The following is a 15,392-nucleotide window of genomic DNA, read 5'->3' as shown; positions in this document are numbered from 1 at the left end:
AGATTATGGAGGCTGAGAAGTGCCATCATCTGCTATCTGCAAGTTGAATATCCAGGATAGCCAGTGGTAGATTTCAGTTCAAGTTTGAAGCCCTAAGAACCAGGGGACTCAGAATTCCCAGTAAGTCTCTCAGCTCAGCAGTCAGGCAGAATAGGCAAATGTTTCTTCCCTCTGCTTTGCATTCTATTCAGGCCCTCAAGGCACTGGATTATGCCCTTATGCCCTCCCCTCACCCCCGCTATACACACACTGTGAAGAACCATCTGTTTTAGTGATTCCACCACTTCCAGTGCCAATCTCATCCAGAAATATGCTCACAGACACCCCTGGAAATAATGGACAGCCAAATACCTGGACACCGTGTCATCCTGTCAAATTGACACATAAAACTAACCATCAGGTATATTAATATCATTTATTATTGTTATGTATATATTTGAAATCATTTATAATATAAATATATTAATATATTAATACTAGTTCTTCTGTGAAGTTATGTTGAGATTAAAGCTCCATGTAAATTTTAAGACACTTCATGAATATAAAACATTATTAAATAGGCTCCAGCCCATATGAAATGCATATATTCTATCAGATTGGCACAGGGAAATTCATAGTTAGATGTTAAATAATGAAATGGGTCTAATATGTCTTGTCACAGAGGTATCTCTATTTTAAAAGTTGGTGTCAAGAAATACAGTGCCTTAGGAATTGATTTCTACTGATATTATAACAATAACCTCATAAGTAGTCATCCTATAGAGACAGCACAGAATAGTGTTAAGATGATGAACTCAGAGCTAAACTGCATGGGTTCAGATCCTTTTTCACTTGCTAGCTATGTGACATTGGGAAAGTCACTTAACCAGTTCATTGTAAATGAGTCATATATTTAAACAGCTTAGAATAGTGCCTGATGCATAATAAATGCCCATAAATAATTTGTTGAATGAAAATTGCTCTGTGGCAGAGTATCTTGGCACAACACCAAATGTGTAGTGACACTAAATGTAAATAAAGGTTTGCTGAGGGAAGAAATGATTGACTTTGAGATAGATACTTGGAGTTGGAGCAGGAGTTTTTAGAAATTACTACTAACCATGTTGGTCTTAAAAGTTGTATATTATTGCTGTTTTTATTAAGAGTTTATTCTCTTAAATATATATTTTTCCTAAAATAAATATATTTATTCCAGAATGTTTAGTCCTAAGTTGAAAAAAGAGAGCTTGTCACTATTTCCTTCTATGGATGGTTTGTATTTAAGAAAATGTAATTATCTACATTTGATTGCAATAGTATATCTTTATTCTACTTTATCCAGCAAAACAAATAAGTAAAACTGTGTAGGAAGCACTACTAAATTATTTAAATAGATTCTATTATATGTGGAAATTTTACAGCAAGTGATAATTCTTCTTACTCAAGATTTATAAATTGCAGCTTACTGTTCTGAAGAAAATGTAAATAATATATCCAATTCGTTTAGGTGGAGTAACAGTTTTAGGGGAAATCACTTACAAAATACTTTATTAACATGTACATAAACCAATACATATTTTATGTTCTTTCAATTATACACACATGTGCATACACACACACACACACACTTAGAAAAACTTCATATTGAGAAGAAAATCTTATTTGATCACTCTTAGCTCTTAGGCAGACCTAGGTTCACATAGTAGTTATATAGTCTCATTCTTCAGATAAGAGGAGGTTGTTTAGACTTTCTGCAGCTGTTTCCTTATCTGTAGAATCTGGAGGATAATCCTTTCTCACCAGGTTGCTATGAAGCTTAAGGGAACCAACTGACTAGGCATACAGTTGTTCTAAGTACTAACTTCTTCTCTTTACCTCTCACTTGCTTCATTATTTGCTTTATTGTATTTGATGTCTCACAAAATATCTTTTATATCATGAAACAAAAATAGAGGATACTCCTTTTTAAATCTGATTACATCTTAGTTTAGTATTTTATCAAAAGTACCTAGAGTATTCTAAGAAGATTGGTCAATGTTATGGTCTCAAAGAGTATATAAAATAGTTTATTGTTATGCTATACATGGCTGAATCAAGCTCGTTATCACACCATATACTTGGATTTTCTTTATTTCCAGGTCACTCTTCCAAACTTACTCTGGAATAATCCTAGAGGGTCCCAAGAGAAAATATTTGGAATAGGTGTAATCCCAAAATGAAAAGTGATCAAAGCCAGTTTATTTATTTTAAACAGCCCCATTAACATGTAGATATACTTACGCATTGTATTCTGACAGCAGAGGCTCTAAGAAGGCTATCAGCTGTTTACATGTGAAAATGAACAGTTAAACATTTTCAAGTTTTCAGATGTTTAATGGTTTTTACATGGAAATATGTGTCACTATTATTTAACTGTTCTTGCTTTAAATTTATTTTGTCTTTTGAATAGTGTTAGAATCCAGAAACATTAAACTTCACAGAGGATCAGGAAGAAACCTGATTCCTATTTTCTAAACCAAAATGAGATGCCCTCTTAAGACTCACAGACAATGTATACATTTATTTCAAAGCATGTTAACTAACAACTAATAGTTAATAATATTTTGTATAGCTCTTGCTGGGGATGTTAATTAAACATCCCTCAGTTACCATACCTGTTTAAAGAATACAAATAAAGTTAGTATAATATTGATATGATATAATACAATATTATATAAAGTGTAATACTAATATGAATACTGACGAAGCTCTGAGGTCATATTAAGTTCTAAGAATATGTGACACAATGATTCTCTTGCAAAATCAATTACACATTGCTTTTTCATTTGGAATATGAATATTGAGAGGAAACAGTAATTGCTCTTGAACAGCTAAGTTCAATAAAACTTTCTGCAGTGATGGAGACGTTCCATGCAGCTAACGGGCAATTGCAATGTAACTAGTGTGACGTGACCAAGGAAATGAAATTTTAATTTAATTTGAATTAATTTTGATTTAAACTAAAATCACAACAGCTCTAGAGTTATCAACTCATAAACAAGGTTTTTGAGAAACAGTTGAAATTAAAGATGAGACATCAAATTTATAAGCTTGTGCAGTGAATTTAAAAGCAGTTATTTCACCTTCTCTTTTCAGTCTCCTGCACATAGTTACTCCAGCTATGACTCTGGCAAAAATGAGAGTGTGGACCGAGGAGCTGAGGACCTCTCACTAAACAGGGGAGATGAGGACGAAGATGACCACGAGGACCATGACGATTCCGAGAAAGTTAATGAGACAGACGGCGTTGAAGCCGAGCGACTGAAAGCTTTTAATGTGAGTCCTGCCACACTCCAAGTGTGGTTTAATTTTTACCACTTCACTTTCATGTTGTTGCTTGTTGGTAAATGTGGATATTTTAGAGACATGTTTGTTTAATTTACAGAAGGATTTAAAAAGTACATGAAACACTCTTTGCCAACCAGACACCAGAATTGCTGTGTTTTGTTTAGAATTTTAAAGCCAAATGTGAGCTGAAAACTGGAGTTGTGTTGTGTGAGTATGCATGTTTACCTAGTGGATGGAGGGGGCCTCAGCTTAGTCCTCGGAAGAGTACGCCCGTCATCTGTTATTTCTTTTGCTTTCCTAGCTTATCTAATTATGCATGACAAAAGAGTCAGTTGTTTGATTTCAGAGATTAGTCCACTGTGCAGTGTAGCAATGTAACAGTCGTATTCATCATTAATAGAGAATGTAATGGGGTGCTCAATTGTCACAGTCTACTGTTATTTCCTGATTTTTTTCTACACGATAGTCTATTCTTTTCTGTATGTTTGTCTGTCTGTCTGCCTTTCTCTCTCTTTTTCTCTCTCTATTTTTTAATCCAACCATTTAGAAAGTCTTTAAAGAGTGTTTGCTTAAAATTTCTGGCTTTCCATTGCAAAGTTCTCCAGTGCATAAACCAGAAAACAGTATTTTCCTATCGGTAATCAAGACAGGAAGCTAGGAACAGAAGAGAGCAGCCCTCCAAACCCTTCTCCTCTGTCTCCCTCTTGCCAACAGATGTTTGTCAGGCTGTTTGTAGATGAAAACTTGGACCGAATGGTCCCAATCTCTAAGCAGCCCAAAGAAAAGATCCAGGCTATCATTGACTCATGCAGGCGACAATTCCCTGAGTATCAAGAGCGTGCCAGAAAACGTATACGTACTTACCTCAAGTCCTGCAGGCGGATGAAAAGAAGTGGTTTTGAGATGGTGAGTTTTGAATTAAAACACAGCCCTAGACTCCATCAAAATCCCACATGTAAACCATGACACTATTTTTTTTCCATCTTAGTGTCTTTTTTTATTTTTTTTCCATAATGTCAGGTCAAAGGGGTTTTTGTTTGCTCGTTTGTTTTTTCCCCTTCTCCTTTTCATCTTCCTGAAGTATTTATTCCCTTTGTTTATTTAATGAGGAATATCTTGTGAGTGCAGTGCTCACAGAACCACGTGGTACCATGTCACAGAAAATGAAGGTGATATGAGTAAACACCAGTGAGAACCAGCATCTCATTCATATTTGTTTTCTTTCTGTCACTACTAAAGTGGGCATGAGGTTATTTAAGTTGTGAACTGAAGCACCAGTCACTGCTTGAGATGGCATGCAAGAATGGCATTCTGTAAATCAAAAGGAAAGAGATGGATCCACCTAAGGAATACCGTTTTCATATCAATGGTTAACAAATTGCAGGCTTTGAAAGCAAAGAGCAGAGAATGAAAATGCTTAGGTGAAATATAAGGATTTGTCGTACTGGATATGTTTATTTGTGTGCTGGTGGATGGTACCAAGAGTTTTCATATTCAGGTAGACATTATAGACAGATGAGATTATGTTGACATTAGATTACTTGACAGGATAGAGATTAGAAATCAATGATTTTTAAACTTTATTCTATTTCACTTTGCTCTACTTGTTACATCTAGAAATAATGCACACATTTACAATGTATGCCTTTCCCATTTTCTTATTTCTTATGTATGTGAACAGTTTCAAAACTTTGTGAAACCATTTTATTCTCATCTTATCTGAGAAGGTGCCATAAAAGCCTAGGCTGTTAGTGTTTGTGATCTGTGAATCTAATTAGGTGTGATCGGGTAGAATTGGTGTACAGAAGAGAGGTTTCAGAGTATGTCTGTACCAATTATCTCAAATCATAACATCTCCAGAGTTGGACATAAAAGGCCATTCTTTATGAAAAATAAATCTAATAAATCTAATGTTTGATCAGTAAATACTGTCTTCATTTTCATTAGATTTTAAAAACCCAGTGAGTTAAGTAACCATTAAATTAATAGGTAGAGAAATATATCAAGTTGTTATTGAGTCTATTGTGTGGTTTTGATGCTCAAATTCAGCAATTTCTCTGAAGAATATTTATTGTTCCAGAAGGTGTCCTGATCTTAAATTCACAGTGATAGAAAAGGCCATAAAAAGCACAGCTTTATGAACAAGGTAGGGTTGGCCCATACTGAGTATCATCTCCAATAGGTGACATGATTTCTCTTTTTTGTTTCTTGAATTTGCATTATGAGACTTTTTCACCAAGACACATACATGTATTTCTGTAAAACTCAAATGACAATATTTAGGGAAGACATAGGAGACTTTTAGCGCTTTGCTCCTCTTGTATCCCAAGTTTTGCCACTGTACCAAGTTAAACCAAATAGCCTAGATATTTAAATTTAATAATCTCAATCTATCAAAAAATTACCTAGTTAATTGCCTTCAATATTATGCAACTGACTCTTTTCCCTCGTAGACATAAATCTCATGCAAGTTTTTGTATTGTCAAGGTCATTGTTTACTAGGCTGCTAAATGTCCATGACAGAAAACTTGATTTCAGAAGTTTCTTCTAGAATTTAATGCAATAATAATAATAATAATAATAATAGTTTCTCCTTAGGAAATAGAATGCTTTCACCTGCTCTCAACAGCGGGTCTATGAACCTTAATATATTCACTTTTGTGCCTTACTGCCAGGGAGTTCAGAGCCAAACTCTCTCCATTTTCTTTCTGTTTAATTTATCTTGGTGGAGACAGCTTTCCTTGGTGGATTTGATATTTTTTAATGGAAAAAGGAGATACACATTGAGAAACAAATACATAAATAATCTAAGTATGAAAACACCAGAAAGCAAGCCTTTCATGTTTAGGAAATAATATATTTTTTTAGAGCATTTAACTTTTCGATCATTTGCTTCTATTTGTCTAACACAGCTCACAGGAGAGGTACCAGATGTTGTTTTCAATACATAGTTTCCCTGATATCATAAGTATTGGAATAGCTACAGTGACACTTGCTATTAACTTTTTAACAAATAGAGATATTGTAAAAATGAATTAAGTGATTCTTTAAACTAAAAATTATATCAAAAATATACCTAGCCTTTCATATAAGATCTTGATAAAAACTTTATAATACCTGTGTAGCTATTAATTCTTCATACCACATGAGTGTAACTATGTGTCTCTCTCTCTTTGTCACCAATTAACTTAATTGATGCTAATTAGCAAACACATTTTGTTTGAATTTTCCACTTGCTCTTTGTACTAACTCTTGCCCTCTTTCTTATAGTTGTCATTTACCATCCCCCAGGTTACATTCACATTCTCTAAGATCTTTATTTATAATATCTATTTTTAATTGCATCCTATAATATTCTCCTTATTAATTCTGATATCTAAGTTGATTCACAGTTCTTTTACCTTTTCCACTTCAGGGACCTGGATCTCTCTTTCACCTCAGTCTTTATTAGCATGAATATACCTTGATCTCAGTCATCACTCCAAGAGCCTGAAAAAGCAATATTAAAAATTTCAAAACTTTCTAAATGTTCTCACTCACGTATTCTCTGGTGACTTTACAGAGGAAAACTCTTGTTCTTATTTGCCCTGGATAAATAAACCTTGCATCTCTGCCCCCATATAATTCTGCCTTCTTCAGAACATTGCTCCATCAACCACCCCTACTCTTTTATATGTTCAGTTTTCCCTTTTCAGTGAGAGGAACATTTAATCCCTTTCTCCAAAAAATAAAAATAAAAAAAATAAAAATAAAAAAGTTCTTAGATACCAAAAAAAAGTTACATCTCTTATTCTTCTTCTACAATCTGAGTTCATCTTTCTTTGTCAGGTTTCTCAAAAGAGCATTTTATACTCGCAGATTATACCTATTACCACCAAATCCTGCAGTACTACTTCACATTCAGATTATTCAGACTGTGGTTCTCACCACTGTGTAGTCAGCTCTACAGATCTGCAGAGTCTACATCTGTGGATTCAATCAACTGTTTGAAAAATATATGGCAAAAAAATAAGGGGATTGTGCCTGTATTGAACATGTATAGACATTTTTTACTTGTCATCCTTCCTTAGACAATACAGTATAATAGCTATTTACATGTCATTTGCATTGTATTAAGATTTATAAGTAAGCTAGACATAATTTAAAGTATACGGGACAGCGTGCCTGGGTAATAGGCAAATACTATGCCATTTTATGTAATGGACTTGAGCATCCTCAGAGGTGCTAGAGCCAGTCCTACAGAGATACCAAAGGATGACTCTACTCAATTAGTTCTTATAAAGATCACATGACCACCTTTGCACAAAACTCAAAGATTGCATATTCAACTAAAGTATGCTCATTTTCTTGAAGCTTGCTGTTTCTCTTCCTCCTTATTTACTCTTAGCTGCTTTTGGGCAGTTCCAACAGTTCTGTGTTCAGCCACGTACTGTATATCACCCTAACCACAATTGCAAATGTCTGCCCTTGTGTACAGTATCCTATTCTCAAAGCACACCCAAAATATACAAATCTTTGGTATTTCCTTCCAAATGTCAGCCAGACACTAGGGCAATAATTATATTACACTGAACTCTTTATATTCTCCAGCACCTATCTTCTCCACTGATATTCCAGCTCACTTATCAAGCCACCAGTAAATTCCTCTTGACTTGCCTACTGTTAATAGCACCATATTGTTATTTTTACCATTGCTCAAAAGTGTAGGATGAGATTTGACTACTTTTGTGTCTTGTATCCTACCACTTAATGAATTCTGCTTATTCCTCCTTTACTCTGTTTCCCAAATAAATATTACAGTTTCTGCTTTTATGTGCTATTATTTTAGTTCTAGTTTTTCACACCTCATATCTATACTCTTGCATAATCCTTCTAACTCAACTCCCTACTTTCCTCTTACAATCTTCACACACACTATGCCTAGGCAGAGGCGGAAATAGGGTTTGCAAAACCTGAAGATTACATGACTTGAGATCTTTTGAAAAGAAAAGTCATACACAATTATGAGCAAAAAAATAGGTAGATAAAATGAATGTGTATTTGCAGTTTAAAATTATAATACACAAAAAATTTTAGAAACCACTGAAATCTTGAAGATTAAAACACTTTTCTTCTAACATCTTGTTAGACAATTTTCAGACATACTTACATCTAAATGCTTCCGGATTTTAAAGTGGCTTTCCCTTCCTATCTAGAATGCTTACAACATCCAGGAACTCCAGCACTCAAGAGGCTCATCCAGTCGAGGCATCCTGTGCCTCACTTTATTGACTTCATGATAAATCTACCTTTGCCCCTAGAGCAGTCTTCCTCAATTTTGCCTTTGATAAGTGTGAAACTCTGTCATCTTAGAACAAATTTCATATTTCTTTCTATAATGTTTTAGCATACGACCTTTTGAAACCGAGAGACCTAGCTTCAATTCCTTGCTTAGTTCAATTCCTGTACAAGCGTAGTGTTTCTGAGTCTCTTCTAAAGGATAGGGATACTGGGGTATTATATGTGATCATGTATGTATATGTATAGCATATAATATGGTGCCTTTCTACCTATTCTTCTAGTATGTTCAAATTATTTCCTTTCACACCGTAGTTCATCATTTGAGACTGCTGCTCCTTCTTTCAATGGGTTGTCTCTTGGTTCACTAATTTTTTATGACTCAGGGATTATGGGTACCCTTTGCTCATTTTTTACTAAATGCATTAAAATTGAAGAATAACTGGGTTGTAAAGAATATAGCCAATGTATTTTTCAAAGCTCCTTATCACTGCATCTATTGCTTTAAGCAAGATGTTGACCTGAGCCTCATGGGGTATGTTCTCTTCGCATACACACATGCCACCCAGCTTCCCACCACAAACATATACAAACCCTGAATAAAACATAACAATTTAAAAAATATTCAGTTAAGCTCAAAAGAAAGAAAAGGAAATTTCCAGGTACCTGAAATGAATAGGAAACTCTTAGCAAGAATTGTAAGCCCTTTGGATTGGTTAACAACTTAGAAAGATAGAAAAAGTAAATGTAAACCCAGACAGATTAGGGCTGGGGTATGAATGTCCACCCAGGTTCAGGATACACGCATTTTAGTTTGTAACTAGATAGGCACATAAACTGAGAAATGTTTGTAAAGCTGGGCTCAAGAAAGGCTCGTCCTCTATTTTCCTCTCTATGAAAGGGGAATTAAGAAATATCCTAATACAACTTTCAGGAATAAACATGACAGACATTATAAGCATTGAAATTAAAACCTTTTACTAAATGGGTTAAGTAGAATATAATATTCAGCCAAGGAGAAAGTAAAGTGGAACACAGAAGTATGCAAGTTACCCACGGGAAAAAAAGAGAAGTTAAATATGAAAAATAAATTAAGGTGGAGAAGAGAATGATAAAGACAGATTTAACAGGCATTCCAGAGGAGAAATTAGAATAAAGAGACAAATTGAAAAAGATAATGATGAAGAATTTTTCAGAATTGATTGGACCTCAGTCCTCATAACAGATAAGTAGATTAGTCCTCAACAGTATAAATAATAAAAAAAACCTCATACCTATGGATATTATAATAAAACCACAGAAAAGCAAATAAATTCTTAAATGTACCAGAAGGAAACAACACATTATCTACAACTGAAAACCAGCCTGAACAATGTCTTCAAAGTACTAAGAAAAAAAGTCTTCAAGAGAAACTACTTGTAATTCACAAATCAACGCACAGCTCAGCTCTACTTTCAGAGTGAGGGGGAAAGAAATACTTAAGATAATTTCTGAGGCTACTACTCATACAACCTGACTGATTCCAGAGGAATGCTTCTATAATCCAAGAAGAAGGAAACTGAATCCAAAAGGAAATAATTAAAAAAAAAAATTGGCAGCATTGGTGAGCGTCTGAAGAAAAACACCTGGATTTGGTAGTCAGTGAACCTTGGTTCTTGTCTGTGCTTTTCCAGTTGCTGCTTGTGGATTTTCTGTCTCCGAGCTGTGGTCTCACCCTGGAAAAGAAAAATGGAAATAATAGCTCTTATTCTAAAGATGAAAACCAAAAGCACTCGAAATAACAAATGTAAAAACTCCTAGGACAGTACCTGGTACGCCTAGTATGGTACCTGTTGCATGTGAGAAACATGATAAAATGCAATTTAATCTGAAACTGAATTTCACAGTTCCTTTTCCTGGGAAACCCGCACTGTCTCAATCTGTTGAGCTACTTGAAGGACTAAATCAACTAGGTCTTTATCTGTTTAATCCTCACTGCTAGCTAACAGCAGCCTCAAATCTCTCTTTCTTCTATGTGCAAATTGTACTTTGTGGTACATCTTTTGTAGTTTTATCTTGTCTTATATTGCTGTTATCTATATATATGGGCCTTAGCTCTTCAAGAAGAAATTATGTTCCTTGAGTACTATGCTTCTTAACTTGTTCATCTCTGTATCACCCACAATGTCTTATATAATATAAGTAGTTGCTCATGAAAGTTGCCCAATTCATGTTGAGTTCAATTGAATTAAAATTACTGAATGGAAGATTGAGTGACTGGATGGATATTTACTAATGTGCTTCTTTGTGGTAGAAATTAATTGAGAGATAAGATAATTTTTATTGTGTGATACAAGTTTCATAGTATCTTGCAATTGGTATTTTAATTTTAAAAACTACTACTCACTGAAAATGTAGCATAATATATTTTAAATCTTTAGCGAGTTTTTTTCACAAAAGAAAACGGTTATATAACGTTTAATTTTAACTATTTTAAAACTATTAAAATGTTAAAAAATTTACACTTGATCTTAACCAAAAGGCCAAGAAAGGATACATTAAAAAAATTTAAATCTATTTAGCAATTAGTGGGAATAGCTAGTGATATTAATTATATGAATGGAATTGGTATACACTTTTAGTTTCACAAATAAATAATTAGGAAAACTACATCATAATGTACAGTAATTGTAAGTACATATAACACTCAACTTTCAGAATATATACAGTGTATATAGGATATACAAAATATATTTTATATATTTAAAATAAAGGATCGTATAGTTAAAATGAAAGCATGTTATTTCAGTTGATAATTTAGTTGATCCTGTGTCTTGATCAGAGGTGTCAGCTGATATTAACTAAACTGTGTTTCTAAGTCTTCAGCTAGAGGACTTATTAATTCCCCATGTTTTCGTAAAAGATCATTATTAATGGCCAATAATATTCTAAAAATAAGGCCAAGTCACAGATCATTAATTCATAAATGAAATATTTCTAATCAAAGCCTAGACAAATTTTAATTAGCTTATATTCCACTTCTGTTAAAACACACTTTCAAACCCCTTTTAGTCAAGAGAATTTTCTCAAACAACTACAAAGTTCAAGAATTTACATATAGTGGATCCACGGGCTCCAATGTCAGGGGTTTGCTGCTCTCCTTTTTCTTAATTATGCTTCTCTTGTGTATTGATTTACATCTTGGACAACTTCTTGCTACCTGTTTGGAAACGTTGCCACCAGCAGTTCTAGGCCTCCATTCTTAAAACCCACAACCCAAGAGCAATCCTCCAACTCCAGGTCTCAGTTCCCAGGAAAGAACTTTGCTTGGCCCTATTTGGATTATATGTCCACCTTCTTGGATCAGTCATTGGAAACAAAGTATTGAGTGCCCTGATTGCCCAGGATGAACTCAGGTGGCCAGGGTTAATTGAGGAAGAAACTTTCCTTATTACTTCCATTAAAACCATGTGGAATGAAATAAGGAGAGTTGAACTACTATTTTAGTTTGCATTCACCAGTTTATCTGAAATCTTGCATTATCTATGGTTTGGAATTCAGAACTTTTCAATTTTGGGACATCACAGAGTACATACTAGGTTTGTTGCATAACACCCATAATGGGGCCTAGAAAGACATCACATATACAAATATATCAGTATTTCTGCAGCAAAACATATGCATATTCACAGAAATTAGGAAAAAGTAAAACCTTAGGCATTCCTTTATCAGTTTTTTTTTTCTGCCAGCTGAGTTTAACCCAAGCTTTTGAAAAATATTTTAAGTTTATATAGTATTAGAGCTTCAGAATTGCTCACAAAAGGTTGTCTTTACTAAATCCACTTTTAATAATGCACTTCCGTGTACATTATAAAGTTATAACCTATGTGCTAGGCATTGTACCAACTTGTCAAGTAAGCTATATGATGGCAGAGACCATACTGATATCTTCAGATCTCTAAACCTGGCACAGTTCCTGTTAGATAAAAAGTACTTATAAAATATGCTAGTGATTTTATGTGCATTTCACATGGACTTCTAAAAACTACTGCATAATGTGGAGATTATTTTCCTTATTTATAATTTTCTGACTGAACCTCAGTTTTGTCATTTGTAAGAATAAAATTGGCCGGGCGCGGTGGCTCAAGCCTGTAATCCCAGCAGTTTGGGAGGCCGAGACGGGCGGATCACGAGGTCAGGAGATCGAGACCATCCTGGCGAACACGGTGAAACCCCGTCTCTACTAAAAAATACAAAAAACTAGCCGGGCGAGGTGGCGGGCGCCTGTAGTCCCAGCTACTCGGGAGGCTGAGGCAGGAGAATGGCGTGAACCCGGGAGGCGGAGCTTGCAGTGAGCTGACATCCGGCCACTGCACTCCAGCCTGGGCGACAGAGCGAGACTCTGTCTCAAAAAAAAAAAAAAAAAAAAAGAATAAAATTAATAATACCTAGCAGAATGACTGAGATGCAGATTAAATTGCAAAAATGGTCACATAGCAAGTAACTGGTGATAGAATAATAATCAGTTCAGTATGACTTAGTTGCAAACTATCTCTATTCCACTGATGTATAAGAATGAAACCAACTGCTTAATAGAAGGGATCTCTTAGAACATGAAACTTTATATGTGTATATAACCTGAACGATTATGCCTTTAGGTATAGATGTGCCACTTGGGGGAGATAATGTGTGCATACCATCCAAATTACAGAATTCTTAATAATGTGTTTTATAAAGTAACAAGATTAGGAGGAATAATCTTAATTCAGCACATTACCTAAACTCTGACTGCTGAATTGTTTAATTGTCTTCAAAGCACTCATTCTACTTACAACCTTGGGTAGATGTCACAGTTGCTCCCAGTCTGGCCTTAACTAATAACTTGATTAAGCTTCACTTAAACTGTGGAGTGTGAGAGCATCACCACATTAACCCATGACCAAAACCTAACATTCTTAAATTTCTTTGTACTTTTTTATAATTGCAAAAATCCTGTGGCATCCTAAATGTACAGCTGAAGTTCAGAGGACTCTAAAAGTTATTTCATGTAGAGTTTTAAGACCCACAAAAATGGAATAGTTTGTTGGTGTGACGGTACATTTTACCAACATATATAAGAAAAGACACAGTTACATCGTGCCAACAGCAATTACATCTTAAGTCCCCAATTAAAATGTGACTTTTTAAACTCCAAAATCTCCATGTGACGGTTTAGCCATCTGTTTAATGACACAACTGCCATTGATTTGAGCATAGATAATTATTACAATAAGAACAGTGCTAGAGAAAGATCAACTCAGATCCCAGTTAGAATGTCAGTTAATTATGAAGAGATAATTAATGAGGGTAGGTACCATTATGTTATATACAGGGAAGTAATGTATGTAATATGTACATACAAATATGTAATAAATATTCCCAATCCAGGTATAGATCATGTAAAGTGTATAATTATATCCATTGTTAACTATCATTTTAAATATTCTAAGATAGATAGAGAGATAGATATCAAATAGTATATGTATTTACTGAGCTATCTTCAGCCAGAAGAGGTGTTATTTTCATAAGTTATCTATTGAATTAATTGCATTTGGTCTTTGCATCAAAATATTCCTATCCCCAATTATTACATGGAAGCTTTGTGTTTTATGGCCACTTTTACAAATGTAAGAGGGAATTTTCAGTCTCATTCCTGGTGAAATGTATGACCATATCCCCTAACATGCTGCTAATTATGTTTTAGAAAGACAATACTGTGATGACATTGGAATAAGCCCTCAGCTGTCAAATGTAATGATGGAAAGGAGAGTTCAGCAGGAGATGATTCTCAGAGCACATACTAAACCCAGTTTTTAATTTCTCTGTAACATAATTCCTTTTATAAGGAGAAAAATTGATTAATTTCCTTCTCACTGTCTTGATATTAGTACTTTTGAGTTGTTAAGTGGATAGAAGCCAAATTATAGAGAAATTTTTTTAAGCTTTCATCTTTAATATCTTATAACCAAATGCTGCACACTGGAGCCTGTGTGTATTGGAGAGTATTGGCATTTATTATTGACTCATTAATATCAGAAGCAAAGAGATTTTTAGCATGATTACCTCACATGAGGGAAAGAACTTCTCTGCCTGGCTCCTGTATTCTCATTTTGGGCATGAAATTAAGCTTTATTATGGTTCATGTATAGCATTATTGACACTTCTGGCTGTATAAACATTACAATCATATGAATTCAGATTCAATCAGTTAAGAAATTGTGACATAACTTAGATAAGTTACATTTTTGTCTTTGTGCTATTAATGAAGATTGTACATTTTGTAATTTATAGAATTTATAGGACAATCTATTAAAGAACTTCAACCATTTAAGTGAAGGATGCTAGGGAGATCCTGATATATTCTTTGCTAAATGCCATGTGTGGTTAGCTGTGATTGAAATCCCTTACAGGAATGTGTAGTATTTAAGAATTATAGATTTATTTAAACTCACTGGGGACTTTGTTGTAAAATGTGAATAGCAGTTTACTAGGGATTATAACTCACAATTCATCATCAGACTTAGATTTGAATTCAGGTATTTCCACATACATCACTGCATACTTGTGAGCAAGTTGCATAATCTCTCAGAACTTCAATGTAGTTTATCTAAAATATGAGTAATATAAGTACTTTTCTCAAAGCGTGTTTAGGAGATTAAATTTGATAATAAATCTCAGCTTTTGGTATTAATAGCTGAATGTCCTAAGCCCTCAATAGGAGTTAGATATTATTAACATTTATCTAAAAATTAAATTAGGATGGTACTGGATTTCTATTTGGAGGTACACAT

General features: G+C 34.3%; 1 protein-coding gene across 14 annotated transcripts in view; it reads left to right on the top strand.

The window, feature by feature from the left end:
- The window catches only part of NOL4 (nucleolar protein 4), a 383,681-nt gene that overhangs the window by 278,062 nt on the left and 90,227 nt on the right, over window positions 1-15,392 (top strand). For 9 of the 14 annotated variants that reach the window (XM_003914289.5, XM_021930031.2, XM_021930032.2 and 6 more), the window contains 2 exons: window positions 3,115-3,294; window positions 4,021-4,212. In XM_003914289.5, the coding sequence (XP_003914338.1) occupies window positions 3,115-3,294; window positions 4,021-4,212 (372 nt within the window). The remainder of the gene's footprint in view (window positions 1-3,114; window positions 3,295-4,020; window positions 4,213-15,392) is intronic. The other 5 variants (XM_021930036.2, XM_003914291.5, XM_017951659.3 and 2 more) reach the window with 1 other exon arrangement.

Source organism: Papio anubis, chromosome 19, assembly GCF_008728515.1.
Source record: "Papio anubis isolate 15944 chromosome 19, Panubis1.0, whole genome shotgun sequence".
NCBI classification, from domain to species: Eukaryota; Metazoa; Chordata; class Mammalia; order Primates; family Cercopithecidae; genus Papio; species Papio anubis.
This window is presented reverse-complemented; position numbering and strand designations above follow the sequence as displayed.